The sequence below is a fragment of the Salvelinus fontinalis genome, chromosome 2 (genome assembly GCF_029448725.1).
Source record: "Salvelinus fontinalis isolate EN_2023a chromosome 2, ASM2944872v1, whole genome shotgun sequence".
Taxonomy (NCBI): domain Eukaryota; kingdom Metazoa; phylum Chordata; class Actinopteri; order Salmoniformes; family Salmonidae; genus Salvelinus; species Salvelinus fontinalis.
This window is the reverse complement of record NC_074666.1, coordinates 86,437,223-86,454,997: the sequence shown is the minus strand read 5'-3', so window position 1 is coordinate 86,454,997 and position 17,775 is coordinate 86,437,223. Positions and strand designations below refer to the sequence as shown.

Here is a 17,775-nt window from a genome sequence, read left to right as displayed (position 1 = left end):
TTTTGTCACTAATAACATAATTTCTGAAACTGTAAGATCATTGTATAAGCCTCAATATTAACATTTCTTCTGTTTAGTATGCATCTTAAATTCTAACAAACATCTAAAAACAATTCCATAACGTTATGAAATGTATGATGCATTATAACACTACCACAGAATTTGCAACAATGAGACTCTTAAATTACAACCCTGAGAGAAATGCATAAAAACAGCTAATACATCAGGTGAGTGGTTACAACTTATATTACACATACACAATCCTATTGGAAAAGTTTAAAAAAAATTACATTTACTCATGTTATAATTAGTGTGTTGTGCAAGATAAGTTAAAGCTAAGACATTGAAGGTGCAAGGTATCTTTCCTGTTAAAAAAACTAGAAATGTAAGTCTGACATACATGACTGTGCCAGTGTTGAAATGTCAGGTCCTAATACTCTTGTTGTAGGTCTACAGAGAAGTTCTGTATTCTTTCCACCATGAAGAAGCAGAGTGTTCCAGTGAAACCCAGGATGACCATAATGAGCAGTTGCCATGTCAACAGCAAGTAGCCACTGTAGAAGAAGGCAAATGCTGCAAAAATGGACTGGCAAAGGAAAGAAGAAAACAAAAACTTGTTGAAAGTAATACAAAGAGTTGACTTTGTGTTACTACTCTGTCACAGTAATGTATGAATTGTGTCTTAGATTGTGAGTTCTTAACGAATACTAATGTAATAAAATAATTGGTACATACAGCTATAAAATAACAATAATGCATGTTTGTGTGGCTAAATAGACCGCCACAAGAGGGCCTTCAATCGTCCTTCACTCTAGTTATTCTTACAGTATAACCACACAAGGGATATACTACCAGTCAAAAGTTTTAGAACACCTACTCATTCAAGGGTTTTTCTTCATTTTTACTATTTTCTACATTGTAGAATAATAGTGAAGACATCAAAACTATGAAATAACACATATGGAATCTTGTAGTAACCAAAAGAAGTGTTAAACAAATCAAAATATATTTTATATTTGAGATTCTTCAAATAGCCACCCTTTTCCCTGGTGACAGCTTGGCACACTCTTGGCATTCTCTCAACCAGCTCACCTAGAATGCTTTTCCAACAGTCTTGAAGGAGTTCTCACATATGCTGAGCACTTGTTGGCTGCTTTTCCTTCACTCTGCGGGTTGACTCATCCCAAACCATCTCAATTGGGTTGAGGTCAGGGGATTGTGCAGGCCAGGTCATCTGATGTAGCACTTTATCACTCTCCTTCTTTGTAGAATAGCACTTACACAGCCTGAAGGTGTGTTGGGTCATTGTCCTGTTGAAAAACCAATGATAGTTGCACTAAGCGCAAACCAGATGGGATGGTGTACCGCTGCAGAATGCTGTGGTAGGCATGATGGTTAAGTGAGCCTTGAATTCTAAATAAATCACAGACAGTGTAACCAGCAAAGCACCCCCACACCATAACACCTCCATGCTTTACGATGGGAAATACACATGCGGCGATCATCTGTTCACCCACACCGCGTCTCACAAAGACACGGCTGTTGGAACCAAAAATCTCCAATTTGGACCAGACCAAAGGACAAATTCTCACTGGTCCATTGCTCATGTTTCTTGGCCCAAGCAAGTCTCTTCTTATTATTGGTGTCCTTTAGTGTCCTTTCTTCGCAGCAATTCGACCATGAAGACCTGATTCACAGTCTCCTCCGAACTGTTGATGTTGAGGTGAACTCTGAAGCATTTATTTGGGCTGCAATTTCTGAGGCTGGTAACTCTAATGAACTTATCCTCTGCAGCAGAGGTAACTCTGGATCTTAAGTTCCTGTGGCGGTCCTCATGAGAGCCAGTTTCATCATAGCGCTTGATGGTTTTTGCGACTGCAGTTGAAGCAACTTTCAAAGTTCTTGAAATGTTCCGTATTGACTGACCTTCATGTCTTAAAGTAATGATGGACAGTCGTTTCTCTTTTGTGCTGTTCTTGCCATAATATGGACTTGGTCTTTTACCAAATAGGGCTATCTTCTGTATAACCCCCTACCTTATCACAACACAACTGATTGGCTCAAACACATTAAGAAGGAAAGAAATTCCACAAATTAACTTTTAAGAAGGCATTGAAATGCATTCCAGGTGACTACCTCATAAAACTAGTTGAGAGAATGCCAAGTTTGTGCAAAGCTGTCATCAATGCAAAGGGTGGCTATTTGAAGAATCTCAAATATAAAATATATATGTTGATTTGTTTAACACTTTTTTGGTTACTGAACTCAGTATGGCTGGTGGTATTGTCATGCTGGTGGGTCATGTCAGGGTGAGCCTCCAGGAAGGGTACCACATGAAGGAGGAGGATGTCTTCCCTGTAACGCACAGCGTTGAGATTGCCTGCAATGACAACAAGCTCAGTCCGATGAATCTCCAATTTGAACTCGCTCCAGAGTACAGGCCTCGGTGTAACGCTCATTCCTTCGACAATAAACGTGAATCCAACCATCACCCCTGGTGAGACAAAACCGCGACTCGTCAGTGAAGAGCACTTTTTGCCAGTGTTGTCTGGTCCAGCGATGGTGGGTTTGTGCCCATAGGCGACGTTGTTGCCGGTGATGTCTGGTGAGGACCTGCCTTACAACAGGCCTACAAGCCCTCAGTCCGGCCTCTCTCAGCCTATTGCGGACAGTCTGAGCACTGATGGAGGGATTATGCATTCCTGGTGTAACTCGGGCAGTTGTTGTCATCCTGTGCCTGTCCCGCAGGTGTGATGTTCGGATGTACCGATCCTGTGCAGGTGTTGTTACACGTGGTCTGCCACTGCGAGGATGATCAGCCGTCCGTCCTGTCTCCCTGTAGCGCTGTCTTAGACATCTCACAGTACGGACATTGCAATTTATTTCCCTGGCCACATCTGCAGTCCTCATGCCTCCTTGCAGCATGCCTAAAGCACGTTCACGCAGATGAGCAGGGACCATGGGCATCTTTCTTTTGGTGTTTTTCAGTCAGTAGAAAGGCCTCTTTAGTGTCCTAAGTTTTCATAACTGTGACCTTAATTGCCTACCGTCTGCAAGCTGTTAGTGTCTTAACAACTGCTCCACAGGTGCATGTTCATTAATTGTTTATGGTTCATTGAACAAGCATGGGAAACCGTTTTTAAACCCTTTACAATGAAGATCTGTGAAGTTATTTGCATTTTTACAAATTATCTTTGAAAGATAGGGACGTTTCTTTTTTTGCTGAGTTTACATGATTCCATATGTATTATTTCATAGTTGAGATGCCTTCTCTATTATTCTACAATGTAGAAAATAGTTTTAAAAAGATTTTAAAATCCTTGAATGAGTAGGTGTTCTAAAAATTTTGACCGGTAGTGTACATATACCTAAACAGCCATAAGTTATTAATCAACTATACTGCAATGAACTACACCCAGCGCACCACAGTATCAATTGCTGGTACATATGTTTTAGTAAACGATCAGCTGTATCAAGCTCTCTCAGGGGTTACCTGGATGAATTTGAAGATGGCAAAAGCAGGCGCGCTTTGCTCAGCATAAACACGCCCCAAGATGCTGTACAGTTGAGTGTTGAAACAGCTATCACCGAGTCCAAGCAGGAAACTACACAGCAATGCGATGGAGATACTAGGAAACAGATAGGAGACGCTCAACTGTGAGGGGGTTACAACAGGTCGTTTTCAACTGACATGATTTCTGATTAATATAAAAACAATATACAGCCCTGCTTTAATTGTTTTGTTTTATATTAAAACAATACCTTGGTGTCAGATATGGCTTGTTCAGTGTGCTAGTTTTTAAAACCACAGGGGCATCATCTGGAATGTTGAGGTAGATCAAGTAAAAGGCAACAAAATGGACGACCATCCCCAGGAAGACCACAGATGTCCTTCTGAAGCGGTTGTTCTTACATACTAGTCCAAATACGCCTCCACCTGACAAATCACATCAGATTACTTTCAAACTAGTTCCTTGTAAGATTGTAACACCAACATAAGAGTGATGGGTAAAAGTTACACTGGGCAACACAAACCTACCAACTATCTCTCCAATCCCCACCACGATTCCAGAGATCCCAATCAAGCCTTTAGCTGCCGCTCCAAACTCTGTTGTAGCCCCGATACATGTCCCATACACACCACTGTAGAAAGATAGCTCCAGACCTACGATGACAACACACTGCTAAAAACACTATTCCTCTGAGGGAAATGTCTGGACTTTTGGTTGTGCAGTACAATCTACTTACCACTGTATGCCATGCAACAGCTCAGGAGCAATATGGTTTTGGTTTTGAGCAGTTGCAGGATTGTCTCTGAAGGAAACACACAAGGAATTGCTTTGGATGACTAACAGGATGGTAAAACAGTGTAACAACATAAACAAGGTAACGGAGGTGTCCTTTAACCCAAAGGAATAGATCAATGATTGATTGTATAATAACAAATGTGCCTATGAAGCTACATTAACTTACTAAATTCTGACTTTGCATCTTGTACTGCAGAGTTGGCTCTTTGCTTATACCTGCCAAACATTAAGATGGAAAATGATCAAATTAGCAAGACAAACAATATTTATTTTCAATACTGTGATATTCAAATTCATAGCAGAATGAATAACCACCATTTAAAACAGAGACACCAACACAATTCCATAGATTCCCATTGGAATAAGGGTACAGTGAGAAAGTACTGTCAATTAATTAGGAAACTAACATCATGCGAGACGAGAGCAAAGGCTGGCCTTCCTCCTCATTGAGCATCTCCTCTTCTGTTGGAGGAGTCTTTCTCAGAGCCAGGAAGCTGAGTGTTCCCAGCACTGAGGTAACCATGAGACCTATAAAGATAGTCTTTCTGCTCCTATCTGAGAGGGACATCAAGAACAAAGGAAACAGTGTCAAACGGAGAACACACACCATTACTAAGTAGGGCAACAATATTGGAAGGGTATGAGTCATAACCTTAATGAAAACAAAGATGCAATTGCAAGTTTTCATTAATGTTAGCTCTATTTTCTCCATATTTTCCCATTGGATGATCTTCACATGCACATACCTGATATTTCTATCCTTCCATTCCAATCAAAATAAATGTAAAGATTGCCAAATAACATGCTGAAAAAGAAAACAATGTGTTACAATTACACCTTCTGCTCTAGGTCACCAAATAATGGAAATGACTGCCATTATTATGTACCCTACCATTAAAATATACTATTAATATACCTGCACTGTAAAAGGGCCCAAAACATCCCTGTGTTCCTATTGATGGTGGAAGCATCGGAGTTCTCCACAAGGAAGTGTCCTTGAGCTGTCCAAAGCACTGATGAAAGGGATACAAAGAGTAAGTGAGAGAGGCTGATTAGGAAGTGCAGATGTAATGAATAGAGATGGTTGCTATTTGATGACATTTGAATTGATCAAAATGCATTATCGGGGAACTATTCAGGGAAAATGTGTCTATTTTATTTGGCACAAACTAACATTATCAAACAATTCGGTTCATCTGCCCTAAGAATTCTCATTTAGCTCTCCCATTTGTAAAATGTTTGCTTTGCTTGCGATCAGAGATAATGAACATAACCCCGGCATTTCCCTTTTATGTAAATCATTAACAAGCTCCATTTCAGACATCATAACCATGGTAACCTTTGTCCAAAGCTCAGCAACTGACAAGACAGACTCAATACTCTTTAACATGCATCCAGGTCATGTGCTCCTTCTTGATTTGATCTGCCGTACCCATATTGATAACAGTTTATAATACTGTGTAATTACTATGGCATTTGATCTACTTACAATTTACAAATCATTATTTTCCGACAGCAAAAAAATAGGAACAACTCAGTTTACAAATGTGTTAGGAATTAATGGCATGTATAAGAGAATAGCAGACTCCAGAGGCATGTAGAGAATTTTGGATTGGATTAGGCATATGCACAAAGAGGTGAAATATACACTACGTGACCAAAAGTATGTGGACACCTACTCGTCAAACATTTCATTCCAAAATCATGGGCATTAATATGGAGTTGGTCCTTCCTTTGCTGCTATAACAGCCTCCACTCTTCTGGGAAGGCTTTCCACTAGATGTTGGGACATTGCTGCGGGGACTTGCTTCCATTCATCCATAAGAGTGAGGTTGGGCGCAATTAGGCCTGGCTCACAGTCAGCATTCCAATTCATCCCAAAGGTGTTCATTGCGGTTGAGGTCAGGGCTCTGTGCAGGCCAAGTTCTTCCACACCGATCTCAATAAACCATTTCTGTATCGACCTCGCTTTGTGCACTGGGGAATATTCATGCTGAAATAGGAAAGTGCCTTCCCCAAACTGTTGCCACAAAGTTGGAGGCACAGAAATGTCATTGTATGATGTAGCGTTAAGATTTCTCTTCAAGTAAAGGGTCTAGCCAGAAACATGAAAAACAGCCCCAGACCATTATTCCTCCTCCACCAAACTTTACACTATGCATTCGGGCAGGTAGTGTTCTCCCGGCATCCGCCAAACCCAGATGCGTCCGTCAGACTGTCATATGGTGACGCGTGATTAATCACTCCAGAGAACTCGTTTTCACTGCTCTAGAGTCCAATGGCAGCGAGCTTTACTCCACTCCAGCCTACACTTGGCATTGCACATAGTGATCTTAGGCTTGTGTGCAGCTGCTCGGCCATGGAAACTAATTTCATGAAGCTCCCGACGAACAGTTATTGTGCTGATGTTGCAACCAGTTTGGAACTCGGTAGTGAGTGTTGCAAGCAAGGACAGATGATTTTTATGCACTACGTGCTTCAGCACTCGGCGGTCACGTTCTGTGAGCTTGTGTGTCCTACCACTTCACGGCTTAGCAGTTGTTTCTCCTAGATGTTTCCACTTCACAATAACAGCACTTACAGTTGACCGGGGCAGCTCTAGCAGTGTAGAAATTTGACAAACTAACTTGTTGGAAAAGTTTAATCCTATGACGGTGCCACGTTGAAAGTCACTGAGCTCTCAGTAAGATGATTCTATTGCCAATGTTTGTCTATGGAGATTGCATGGCTGTGTGCTCAACTTTATACACCTGTCAGCAACGGGTGTGGCTGAAATAGACAGATCTACTAATTTGAAGGGGTGTCCACATACAGTCCTTTGTAATATAGTGTATATGACTTTATACCAAACGGTCATGTAAATCATGACAGTTCAATGTAATTTGTGCCAATATGTAATGATGTGAAGGATTCTGTATATTCTGTAGTAATGTTAACCAGATAGCAGAGGGAACAAAGGAGAGATCCCATGAAACCGGACTTACTGGCTGCTCCTATGCCGATTAGTACTGAGGTGAAGTAAAAGGACCATGTTGATGGGGTGATGAATACAGCTACGTAACCACTATGGAAAAGAATGGAACCATAACAAACAACAGCACGTGACCTTGTTATTACTAGACAACTACTTCAGACAGAAATATCAATCAACTACTGACCTGCAAATAGAAAATGAATGGGGGGGGGGGGGGGGGGGGGGTAATTCCTTTAGAATTTTTGATACTCACCTGTAAAGAATTCCACTGAAAAACATTGTAAACTGTGGTCCAATTATTGCAACAACAGTTGGAGCTAACAAATTTGAAAAGGAAAAAATTCCATAGATGATTCCAAGGCTGTTGTACAAGGACAGAAAGAAAACAGTACAGAGGAAAAAGTTTAGTGTCTGGTATAAGGGTCAATGATTCTGAAAGATGCACATTATCTCCCCCACTCATTTCGCTGGGATAATGTAGTTTTCCAATATTTAGCCTATGGTAACACCATCCAACTCACCTGTGATAACCACTTCCAGTGAAGGTATCATTGTCCAGGCTTTTAACTATGGTTTGCTTTAAAATAGAGGAGAAATGGGATATTAATGTGAATCATATGAACCTAGATAATATGTTCTCAAATATTGCTGCCACCACTACCAATGTGCCCTGTGGAGATTGACCTTTACATTTATTAATTTCAGGAATTCCTTTGGCATGACAATTTATTGACTGATGAAGAAATTGGAAACACAAGATGCGCCTGACCCAGGACTCCAACAATGCACCACTGACAAGGCTACTGAGGACATCATGTGAGCTGGAAGATGCACAGGAAAATAAACTGATGCAATTTATCATGGGGTAAAAGTTCTTAAACTTGAGAGTCAAAGGCAATGGACTTGAAAAAAGCAAAGCATGACTGCAAAATGACAATTCAAATTTTATTGGTCGCATTCACATATTTAGCAGATGTTATTGCGGGTGTTGCGAAATGCTTGCGTTGCTAACTCTAGCAGTGCAGTAATACCTAACATTTCACACAGATCTAAAAGTAACAGAATGGAATTAAGAAATATAAATAGTTATGTACCATGAATGATAAACAATTATAACATGTCTAATGTAACCACTTTTAAGATATCAAACAGCTACCAAATGTAGATAGCAGTTATCAACGGGTTGTCTCAAGTGAAATTGACTATTTAGCAAACAAAACAACTGATCAGTCAATATATTACAAACATGTCAAATGACAACAGATATTATATTTCTGATTAATTCGAGTATGTAGCCTACATGACATGTAATTTGAAGGGGAGAGGTCAAACAGCTGTCAATGTCAGATAAATTAGCTAGTTAGGAAGTTGCTGGTATCTGAAATATCATTGGGTAGGTGTGAATTTTCTCCAGTGATATTGATTCTAGCAAACAAAACAAATTACCAGTCAATATAGTTGGAATAGGCAACGACTTCAGCTTAGGTCACACAAGTGAAAGTGTGTTCTTTGACTTACTTCAATGTTTCCACAGGTGGTGAAAGCAGTGAAAATGAACAGAAATCCTAGTCCCAGAATGACAACGTTGTAAATCCTGAGGTCTGCCATGATTATATTATTCTTGTACCACCTCTTGGTAGATGTCCCAGGTCGCTACACAGCGCTCAATGCAATGAGATAAGATTATTCCAACAGTTACACTTCTTGCGTCGACCAGACATTTCTGAGATGGCTAAGCAAATACAAAAAAAACATAGAATCTAGCTAGAGACACCCACGCCTTTGTTGGACAAGCACTTTTCGGCTACTCTTCTTCAAAAGTCCATATGGTAACTTTTCTTCCGCACGCTCTCTCTGTCAATAAGTTATCAGCACGAGCCAATTCAGCATAACCCTACCATTAGCACATTTGGTAGATTGTTGTAGTTAGTAGGCTATGTATCTAATAGCTAGCAAGCGAAGTTCCTCGTGATCGCATATAATACGGCCAGGCTTTATATCGTTGTTGTGGGGGGGACAAATGCCAAATGACTTTCATTAGAAACCAAGCAAACAGTTGAGATTTATCAAACGCTTTATAGGCAATGGAAGCCCCGTAGGACCAATACACGTCAGCGCGTTCGTTTCCCAGCAGTCTCACTTCATATTGTACACAATCATCATGGCGACCCAGGATGGTAGGTATTCAAAGAAATATAATGCTATGCTTGCCACATATCTATGCGGTGCAATTTATCAATTTTCAATTCATTAATTTGGGATTTTAATCGTATTTCTGGTGTTGGTGCAAATTGAACATGTCAATTGGATTTGAAATCATATTTTCTTCATAATCCAAGGTTCGCCCGGTTATCCTGGTCACTGGCTAGCTGCTAGCCAACCATATTTAGCTAGATAACGTTAGCTCTTTCGATTTTGTTACATAGCCAAAATAACTAGAGCTACTGTTACATAAGTTGTAATTTGATTCTAGAAACCTAGGACAAGTGTAATAGTTGTAGCTATCGCCATGTTATTTTGTAGCTATCAACCTTAGCTATATTAGGCATTTATAAGCTAACAAGTTATGTTAACTAGCTAGCCAACTCTATCTGACTGCAAATGTAGCTTGGATGTGTCAGCTAACTTAGCTAGCATGACTAGGTAGCTAGCAAGTTAGCGCTATTTGCAAATAAGCTACAGTAGCTCGCTAAGAGCCACGTGAGATGTCAGATTTAGCTAACGTAGCTAAACGACCCACAGAATACCAAATAGGTCAACCAGCCAGTTGCTTGCTGCTGCTTTGTCATAACAAACGAGCTGCATGAAGTCAAACTTGCTAGTTATTACTTGGCTGAGAAGACCTAATGTGACAAACAATTCCCAAACATTGAGTTTTGACCAACTCTATGGTGTTGACATAGCTGTGCCTGGCTGATAATTCTTGTGGAGTTGAGAATTCTCAGCTAAGCTATGCCTTTCATAATCCTTTCATAGGAAATGAAGAAGTCGTAATGGAAACTGAAGCCACTTTGAAAGAGCCACAACCACTGTGTGAAAATGTTGGCGAAGGGAATGCTGAAGTATCGGAAACTGTGTCTCGGACAGATAATGCCGGGGAAAGCTCTTCAACTCAGGACTCTACTGTCAGCAATGGAGATGACAGTGATGAAGGAAAGGAGATGGTGGATCTAAAGATTATTTGGAACAAGAATAAGTATGATCTCAAAATTCCTTTAGATGGCACTGGAGCCAAACTGAAAGAGCGAATCCATTCACTCACTGGTAAGTAGTTGTTTAGGCTTGCGTACTAACTACTTGGATATGTATAACAGTCACAGTGTTGATTAATGTCTCTCAACCACTCTCTCTTTTTCTCTCTCTCTATGTTAATAGGTCTTCCACCTGCTATGCAGAAAGTGATGTACAAGGGACTGCTACCAGAAGACAAGACGCTACGTGAAATTAAAGTTACAAATGGTGCAAAAATAATGGTGGTTGGATCTACAATAAATGATGTACTAGCTGTAAATACTCCAAAAGAGGTTATTCAGCAGGAAGTTAAAGCTGAAGAAAACAAAAAGGAACCTTTGTGTCGGCAAAAAGTAGGACTTTTCAACGTCTTTTGATTTCCATATTTGTAAATAAACAACTTCTTTGCCCAAGGTATGGTCACAGGTTATGATATTTTTTATTCAACTGTGAACTTAAAATAATAATGTATTGAATTTCAGCAACACAGAAAGGTGTTGGACAAAGGCAAACCAGAGGACATAATGCCATCTGTTAAAGGAACAAAGGTGAGTATTTTCAACAAAACCCTAATGATGGTTGGGAAAGTATGCTTGTAATGGTTGTTTTACACTGAGTATACCAAGCATTAGGAACACCTTCTTTTTTTTTCTTCTTTTTTTTTATCCCATTTTCTCCCCAATTTTCGTGGTATCCAATCGCTAGTAATTACTACCTTGTCTCATCGCTACAACTCCCGTACGGGCTCGGGAGAGACGAAGGTCGAAAGCCATGCGTCCTCCGAAGCACAACCCAACCAGCCGTACTGCTTCTCAACACAGCGCGCCTCCAACCCGGAAGCCAGCCGCACCAATGTGTCGGAGGAAACACCGTGTACCTGGCCCCCTTGGCTGGCGCGCACTGCGCCCGGCCTGCCACAGGAGTCACTGGAGCACGATGAGACAAGGATATCCCTACCGGCCAAACCCTCCCTACCCCGGACGACGCTATGCCAATTGTGCGTCGCCCCACGGACCTCCCGGTCGCGGCCGGCTGCGACAGAGCCTGGGCGCGAACCCAGAGACTCTGGTGGCGCAGTTAGCACTGCGATGCAGTGCCCTAGACCACTGCCCCACCCGGGAGGCAGGAACACCTTCTTAATATTGTTGCAGACCCCTGTCCCTTGCCCCCAGAACAGCCTCAATTCTTTGGGGAATGGACTCTACAATGTGTGCACAGGGATGCTGGCCCATGTTGACTCCAATGATTCCCACAGTTGTGTCAAGTTGGCTAGATGTCCTTTGGGTAGTGGAATATTCTTGATACACATGGGAAACTGAGTGAAAAACCCAGCAGCGTTGCAGTACTTTACACAAACCGGTCCACCTGGCACCTACTACCATACCCCCTCAAAGGCACTTAAATCTTTTGTCTTGCCTATTCACCCTCTGAATGGCACACATACACAATCCATTTCTCAATTTTCTCAAGGCATAAGAATCCTTCTTTAATCTGTCTCCTCCCTTTTTTCTACACTGAATGAAGTGGATTTAACAAATTACATCATTAAGGGATCATAGCTTTCACATGGATTCACCTGGTCAGTCTATGTCATGGAAAAAGCAGGTATTCCTAATGTTTTGTATACTCAGTGTATATTGCCCTGTTTATGTATTTTTCTTAGAAATTTCCACTGGAACACTGTATCACAGTCAGGAGCTTGGAGATGGGTCGTTGTGAATTACTTCCTTGTTCTTCCACTAATGACCAGCAAGTGATCTCTCATTTGTTACACAGGAACGCTTACCAACAGTGCCTTTAGCCGGAATGTACAACAAATCTGGTGGAAAAGTTCGTCTCACCTTCAAACTGGAACAAGATCAACTGTGGATTGGAACTAAGGGTGAGATGACCCCCTGGTTTAGTTGGATTTTGTGTTAAAAGTTGAAAAAGTGTTATGGCACTCACCAATTATCTGTGTATATTCTCCTACAGAGAGGACAGAGAAAATCCCAATGGGCTCCATCAAACATGTGGTGACTGAACCCATTGAAGGCCATGAGGATTATCACATGATGGTAACACGTTTCCTTACTACAAACTGCACAAGCCAGATTGACAGTTGATGTAATGTATGTTTTTTTCCATAAACACATAGCTACTTTTGACAAAATACAAAGTAATGTATCTTATTTATGGTGCAATTAATATTCTCTCATTCACTTTCCTAGGCATTTCAGTTGGGTCCAACAGAAGCCTCTCAGTATTGGGTCTACTGGGTGCCAATTCAGTTTGTTGATGCAATCAAAGACACAGTCCTTGGAAAGTGGCAGTATTTCTAATGTGCCTCTATTATTGACAGTGAAAAACTGTGATCTAGAACAGGAACATATGAAAATGGGGATCTGGAGACAACAAGGAATCCTAAGGAACTTAACATTGAAGCAGATTAGAGAAGCAAACTGAAGGATGCCAATGGACAATTCATATTATTTGGGGTTTCAAGTGCACTATGAGGCATCATCATATTCCTCAGCCCAGTTCATCATCCATTTTTTTGAGCAAACCCAAGGGAAAACAATAAAACTAAATGTACAGAGATTGCTGATGCATTTCTCAGTTATTCTTAAATACATGCTATTACTTTAAGGGGGAAAAAGAAAAAATCTGGACTAGTATGTGGTAGCCTATGTTTATTTATTCTATGGATCAACACAAGCAAACTTGCCAAAGTTGAATACAGTTTCTAATGGTCTCAAGATATTGGTTTACTTGTAGTCATGATAAATGTTCATGTTAACAGAAATTATTGAAACATCTAATGGAATTGAAGAAGATTCCCTCAGCAGAAATAGATCACTATATAACTTGAAGTAGTAAGAAACTTACTCATGTAAGTTTTGCTATTTACAATCATCATTTATAATTGAGGGGGGATTTCTGTTGATTTTTTTTTTTTTTAAAGAGTGGGTGATGTGGTAGGGTGTGGAATAGTCTCACAGATGATTCAGAATATGTTTCTGTTAAGCATCAGGCCAGACATTGAGCATTACTGCAATCCAGTGTCGTGCTATCATGAGATCTCTGTCACATGCAAAGGGAATTAGTATAATCACATGGTTTAGATCAGGGATGGGCAACTGATGGGGGCCACAAAAAATCTGAACTCAATCATGAGGGGCTGCAGTTGCTCGTGATTCCCCTCCCCCATCACCACATTAGCAGCCTCCCTCTTGACAGCGGATATTATGTAATTTTGCTTTAGTTTATTTAGTACGGTTCTACACATTTTGCCATGGGGAATAGAGAAAATGTTGCTGTTTTAAAGCAAGTTTGCTGCAATTCTACACAGTTTGTCATGTTTCAGAGACAAGATCTTGCAATTATATATCACATTTTAATATAATTTAAAAAAAAATGCAATGGGGCAAAGAGGAAAACTTGCTGTTTTACAGCTAATTTCCTGTAATTCTACACATTTTGCCATAGGTTGGACAGAGAGAAATGTTTTTTAAATTATATCTGAGTAAGACTGACTAACAAAATCAATGGGGGCCTCCCGGACGGTAAATCGAACATGATTACTAAGTTTAGATAATGTAGCTGGCTGCTAGACTAATTTACCAATCTACATTTATTTAGCTGAAATGGGCTATGTGAGTGACTATCAGTGACTGACATAGCAAGAGAAAAACTAATGCTCAACCAAATGTTGAAATTGCACCTTGTGTATTCTACTATTCTAGCTTGCAACAGCAACTTGAGACACCCACTGAGTTAAAAATAAAAAATACATTTGATCCGAGGGCTCATCCCTGGTTTAGATGCACTATGCTATTCCTACAGGAGAGGGCCACAATGTCACACTTTTACATTTCTTGTTGATAGCAATATCAACTGCCGTGGGTATAATTTTTCAGAAATGCAAAGGCCTTAATGTATTTATATACAGATAAGAACCAGTAACTGCAACATTCAAATACTTTATTTTATTTAAAGTATTTAATAAATATACAAATACTAAAAAGCATATGAAGTCCAAGTTTGCTTTGCATTTGCCAATGTCCATTCAAATTTCCAAAGCCTAAAAATATATTTTTTCAAATCTGCAAAAAATATACAGACACTTTAAAAGCAAATAACTGAAATAAGTTGTTTTGGACTGACGTTGTAGTGATATTAACTGGTTATACCTTAGCTAGTAATAAGGTCATCAACTGAGCAGATACTGAACTAAATGTCAATTAAGCAACCAGCTTATAAGAGCATATCAGTGTTGTCTGGCATTAAAAAAACATATCATATTGCAACTATCTCTTGGAGTTGTCAGAGAACCGTCAATTTAAACATTGTACTTGACATACTTACAATTATGAATGTTATAATGATAATATTACATTGGTTACAGTTGTTATAATAATACTGCCGTTTCCAGTCTATGAATATTAAGTACTTTTTATTGACATCGACATGGCTAGAGAAAGACCTTTAACCCAGGTGGCTCCAAGTTTCCAGTAAAGATCATCACCATTTGGAATACTCTAGTAATTTTAGTGACATTTTGCTGGCCTCTCATTGGGTTATTATTCATACTTGGTTGTATCTCCTCAGACCTTATTAATATAAAAAAATTCACCTAACTGGTCAACAAATGCAGTCCAGTAGTCTTACACATTTTCATAATAATGGTTAAATCTGATTGCGCAAACAGCCCTCTCTTGTCAGTATATTTGTGACATCGTACAGGCTGGTTTAATGGCTCTTTCAAAATACCAAACGTTGTCATGTAGAATCTCTGAAACATGGTCAATGATTTTGTGTTATATTAGCTATACAGTAGTGAATAAATTATACAGAAGAAATATATAAACGCAACATGCAACAATTTCAAATATTTTACTGAGTTACAGGGCATATATTGAAATAAATTCATAGATTTCACATGACTGGGTAATACAGATATGCATCTGTTTGATATCTTAAAGGCATGACTATGAGCCTCGGGATCTCGTAACTATCGCTGTGCATTCAAATTGCCATCGATAGAATCAATTTTGTTTGCTGTCTGTAGCTTATGCCTTCCAATACCATAACCCCACCGCCACCATGTGGCACTCTGTTCACAACGTTGACATCCGCAAACCGCTCGCCAACACGACACCATACACGTCGTCTGCGGTTGTGAGGCCGGTTGGATGTACTGCAAAATTCTCTAAAACAATGTTGGAGGCATCTTATGGTAGAGAAATTAACAAGCGATTATCTAGCAACAGCTCTGGTGGACATTTCTGCAGTCAGCATGCCAATTGCTCCCTCCCTCAAAACTTGAGACTTGTGGCATTGTGTTGTGTGACAAAACTGCACATTTTAAAGTGGGTTTTTAATGTCCCAGGCACAAGGTGCACTTGTGTAATGATCATGCTGTTTAAACAGCTTCTTGATATGCCACACCTGTCAGGTGGATTGATTATCTTGTCACCAGAGAAATGCTTACTTACAGGGATGTAAAGAAATATGTGCACAAAATTTGAGAGAAATATGTTTTTTGTGTGTATGGAAAATTTCTGAGATCTTTTATTTCAGCCCATGAAACATGGGACCAACACTTTACATGTTGCGCTTATATTTTTGTTCTGTGTAGTTAAAAAATGTCCCCAAACCACTACAGGCAGCAGTGTTAGCAGCACTTATTCAACAACCAATGTTTGCCTAACTAGTGTGTGCCATAATCCATTATCAACAGTCTCCCTCATCTGTATAAAGTTCCAAAGCTCAAACAAAAGGTTGATATGAGTGTTGGACATCTTTCTTTTTACAGGCCAAAGAGTACCATCCAATATGCCACGTTACAAACCTCATATGTTGCCTAGGTTAGAGACGCCGTACCAGGTTTTTTTCATGTGTTATGGGGAAAAAGCTACAACAATTTTGAGTACGTTGATTTTCCTCAGGTAAACCAAGAAAAAAATACATTAACTGATTGTCAGTTACAAAGGAAATGTACTTCTGTTCATGTTATTAATTTATGGGTTAATACTTAAAGTATGTTGATTGAGCTTCACTGCTTGAAATGTAAAGGAATAAAAACAATAATTGTTTACATGTATGATGTTTTGTAATTCTTAGAATAGAAATGGTCTCAGTGGGATGCCGTAGGCTAGGGACATTTCTTATGTCTTGTCCTGTAGAGATCATGCACACTGAAAGGTGATCTAATCAGTATTTCAAAAAGTTTGTAAGACTTTCACCATAAAGATATGCAGGTTAATATGAGACAGTAGAGCAGTGAAGTTCTAATGGGTAACATGCAGACATAAAATAGTAAAAAGTTTAACATTAGATGCAACATGTTTTATAACAGGTGTTTGTCACTGGTTTCCACCATAAAAACGTTTAGGGCGCGGTTGGGAAGTGACCTCATGAAACCTTTCCATCTCGTCACCTGACAGGACACACCCTTGTTTAATTTTCTTAACCAAAAATAATGTTAAGTTGCAGATTGAGATTTGATGGCATGAAAGTCTACAGTAGCTACATCTGGCTTGAATAGTTTGAAAGGCACAATTGTCTACCAAATGGAATGCTCAAGTGTTTATTTCACAACACTCATCAGACCAAATACTTTTCACATGATAAATGGAAGCACGACAGCCCAATGTCTGATTTGTATGTGACTGTTTCAGCATGAGGTGTTTTACCATTGCACATTTAGTTATGGGGACTGCACAAGCTCAATGAGTGATACACACGCCTCTTGGAGGGAACGCAACACCCTGCTACACTCAATTCCCCGTGGAGTGAAAGAGGTATGGGATTGCAGGTGCGGGTAAGAATGAGAGGCAGAGAAGTTTCACCATTAACAGGGAATATATTCCTTCACACAGGAATTTTGGGGAAAAGGGGCTAGACGGAACCAAAGCAAAAGTTAAAGAGCCCCCTCTCCTACCTATCTTAGCACCACCTATTTAGCCAGCAGCATACCACCCTGCATACCACTGCCGGCTTGCTTCTGAAGCTAAGCAGGGTTGGTCCTGGTCAGTCCCTGGATGGGAGACCAGATGCTGCTGGAAGTTGTGTTGGAGGGCCAGTAGGAGGCACTCTTTCCTCTGGTCTAAAAAATATCCCAATGCCCCAGGGCAGTGATTGGGGACACTGCCCTGTGTAGGGTGCCATCTTTCGGATGGGACGTTAAACGGGTGTCCTGACTCTCTGAGGTCATTAAAGATCCCATGGCACTTATCGTAAGAGTAGGGGTGTTAACCCCGGTGTCCTGGCTAAATTCCC

General features: G+C 40.1%; 2 protein-coding genes across 2 annotated transcripts; one reads left to right on the top strand and one right to left on the bottom strand.

Moving 5' to 3' along the window:
- Positions 1–375: 375 nt before the first annotated feature.
- On the bottom strand, positions 376–9,358 carry LOC129830332 (UNC93-like protein MFSD11). The gene is made up of 13 exons (XM_055892841.1): positions 8,800–9,358; positions 7,803–7,858; positions 7,535–7,642; positions 7,292–7,371; positions 5,224–5,320; positions 5,054–5,112; positions 4,715–4,862; positions 4,474–4,523; positions 4,249–4,314; positions 4,040–4,165; positions 3,763–3,937; positions 3,494–3,629; positions 376–586 (listed from the first exon to the last, which is right to left on the bottom strand). The coding sequence occupies exons 1-13, from the start codon at positions 8,887–8,889 to the stop codon at positions 431–433; spliced, it is 1,347 nt and encodes a 448-aa protein (XP_055748816.1). The 5' UTR covers positions 8,890–9,358; the 3' UTR covers positions 376–430.
- On the top strand, positions 9,353–13,092 carry LOC129830339 (ubiquitin domain-containing protein UBFD1-like). The gene is made up of 7 exons (XM_055892853.1): positions 9,353–9,458; positions 10,258–10,545; positions 10,657–10,865; positions 10,995–11,060; positions 12,289–12,394; positions 12,487–12,569; positions 12,723–13,092. The coding sequence occupies exons 1-7, from the start codon at positions 9,443–9,445 to the stop codon at positions 12,831–12,833; spliced, it is 879 nt and encodes a 292-aa protein (XP_055748828.1). The 5' UTR covers positions 9,353–9,442; the 3' UTR covers positions 12,834–13,092.
- The last annotated feature ends 4,683 nt before the right edge of the window (positions 13,093–17,775 follow it).

Bases quoted from the DNA above. Each gene is read 5' to 3' on its own strand.
- LOC129830332 (XM_055892841.1), bottom strand. From the start codon at position 8,889: ATGGCAGACCTCAGGATTTACAACGTTGTCATTCTGGGACTAGGATTT. The intron at 7,643-7,802 runs GTGAGTTGGATG...CTTGTACAACAG, and splicing joins ACTGGAAGTGGTTATCACAG to CCTTGGAATCATCTATGGAA. The intron at 7,372-7,534 runs GTGAGTATCAAA...TCTTTTCCATAG, and splicing joins TTCAGTGGAATTCTTTACAG to TGGTTACGTAGCTGTATTCA.
- LOC129830339 (XM_055892853.1), top strand. The intron at 10,866-10,994 runs GTAGGACTTTTC...ATTGAATTTCAG, and splicing joins AACCTTTGTGTCGGCAAAAA to CAACACAGAAAGGTGTTGGA. The intron at 12,395-12,486 runs GTGAGATGACCC...ATTCTCCTACAG, and splicing joins ACTGTGGATTGGAACTAAGG to AGAGGACAGAGAAAATCCCA.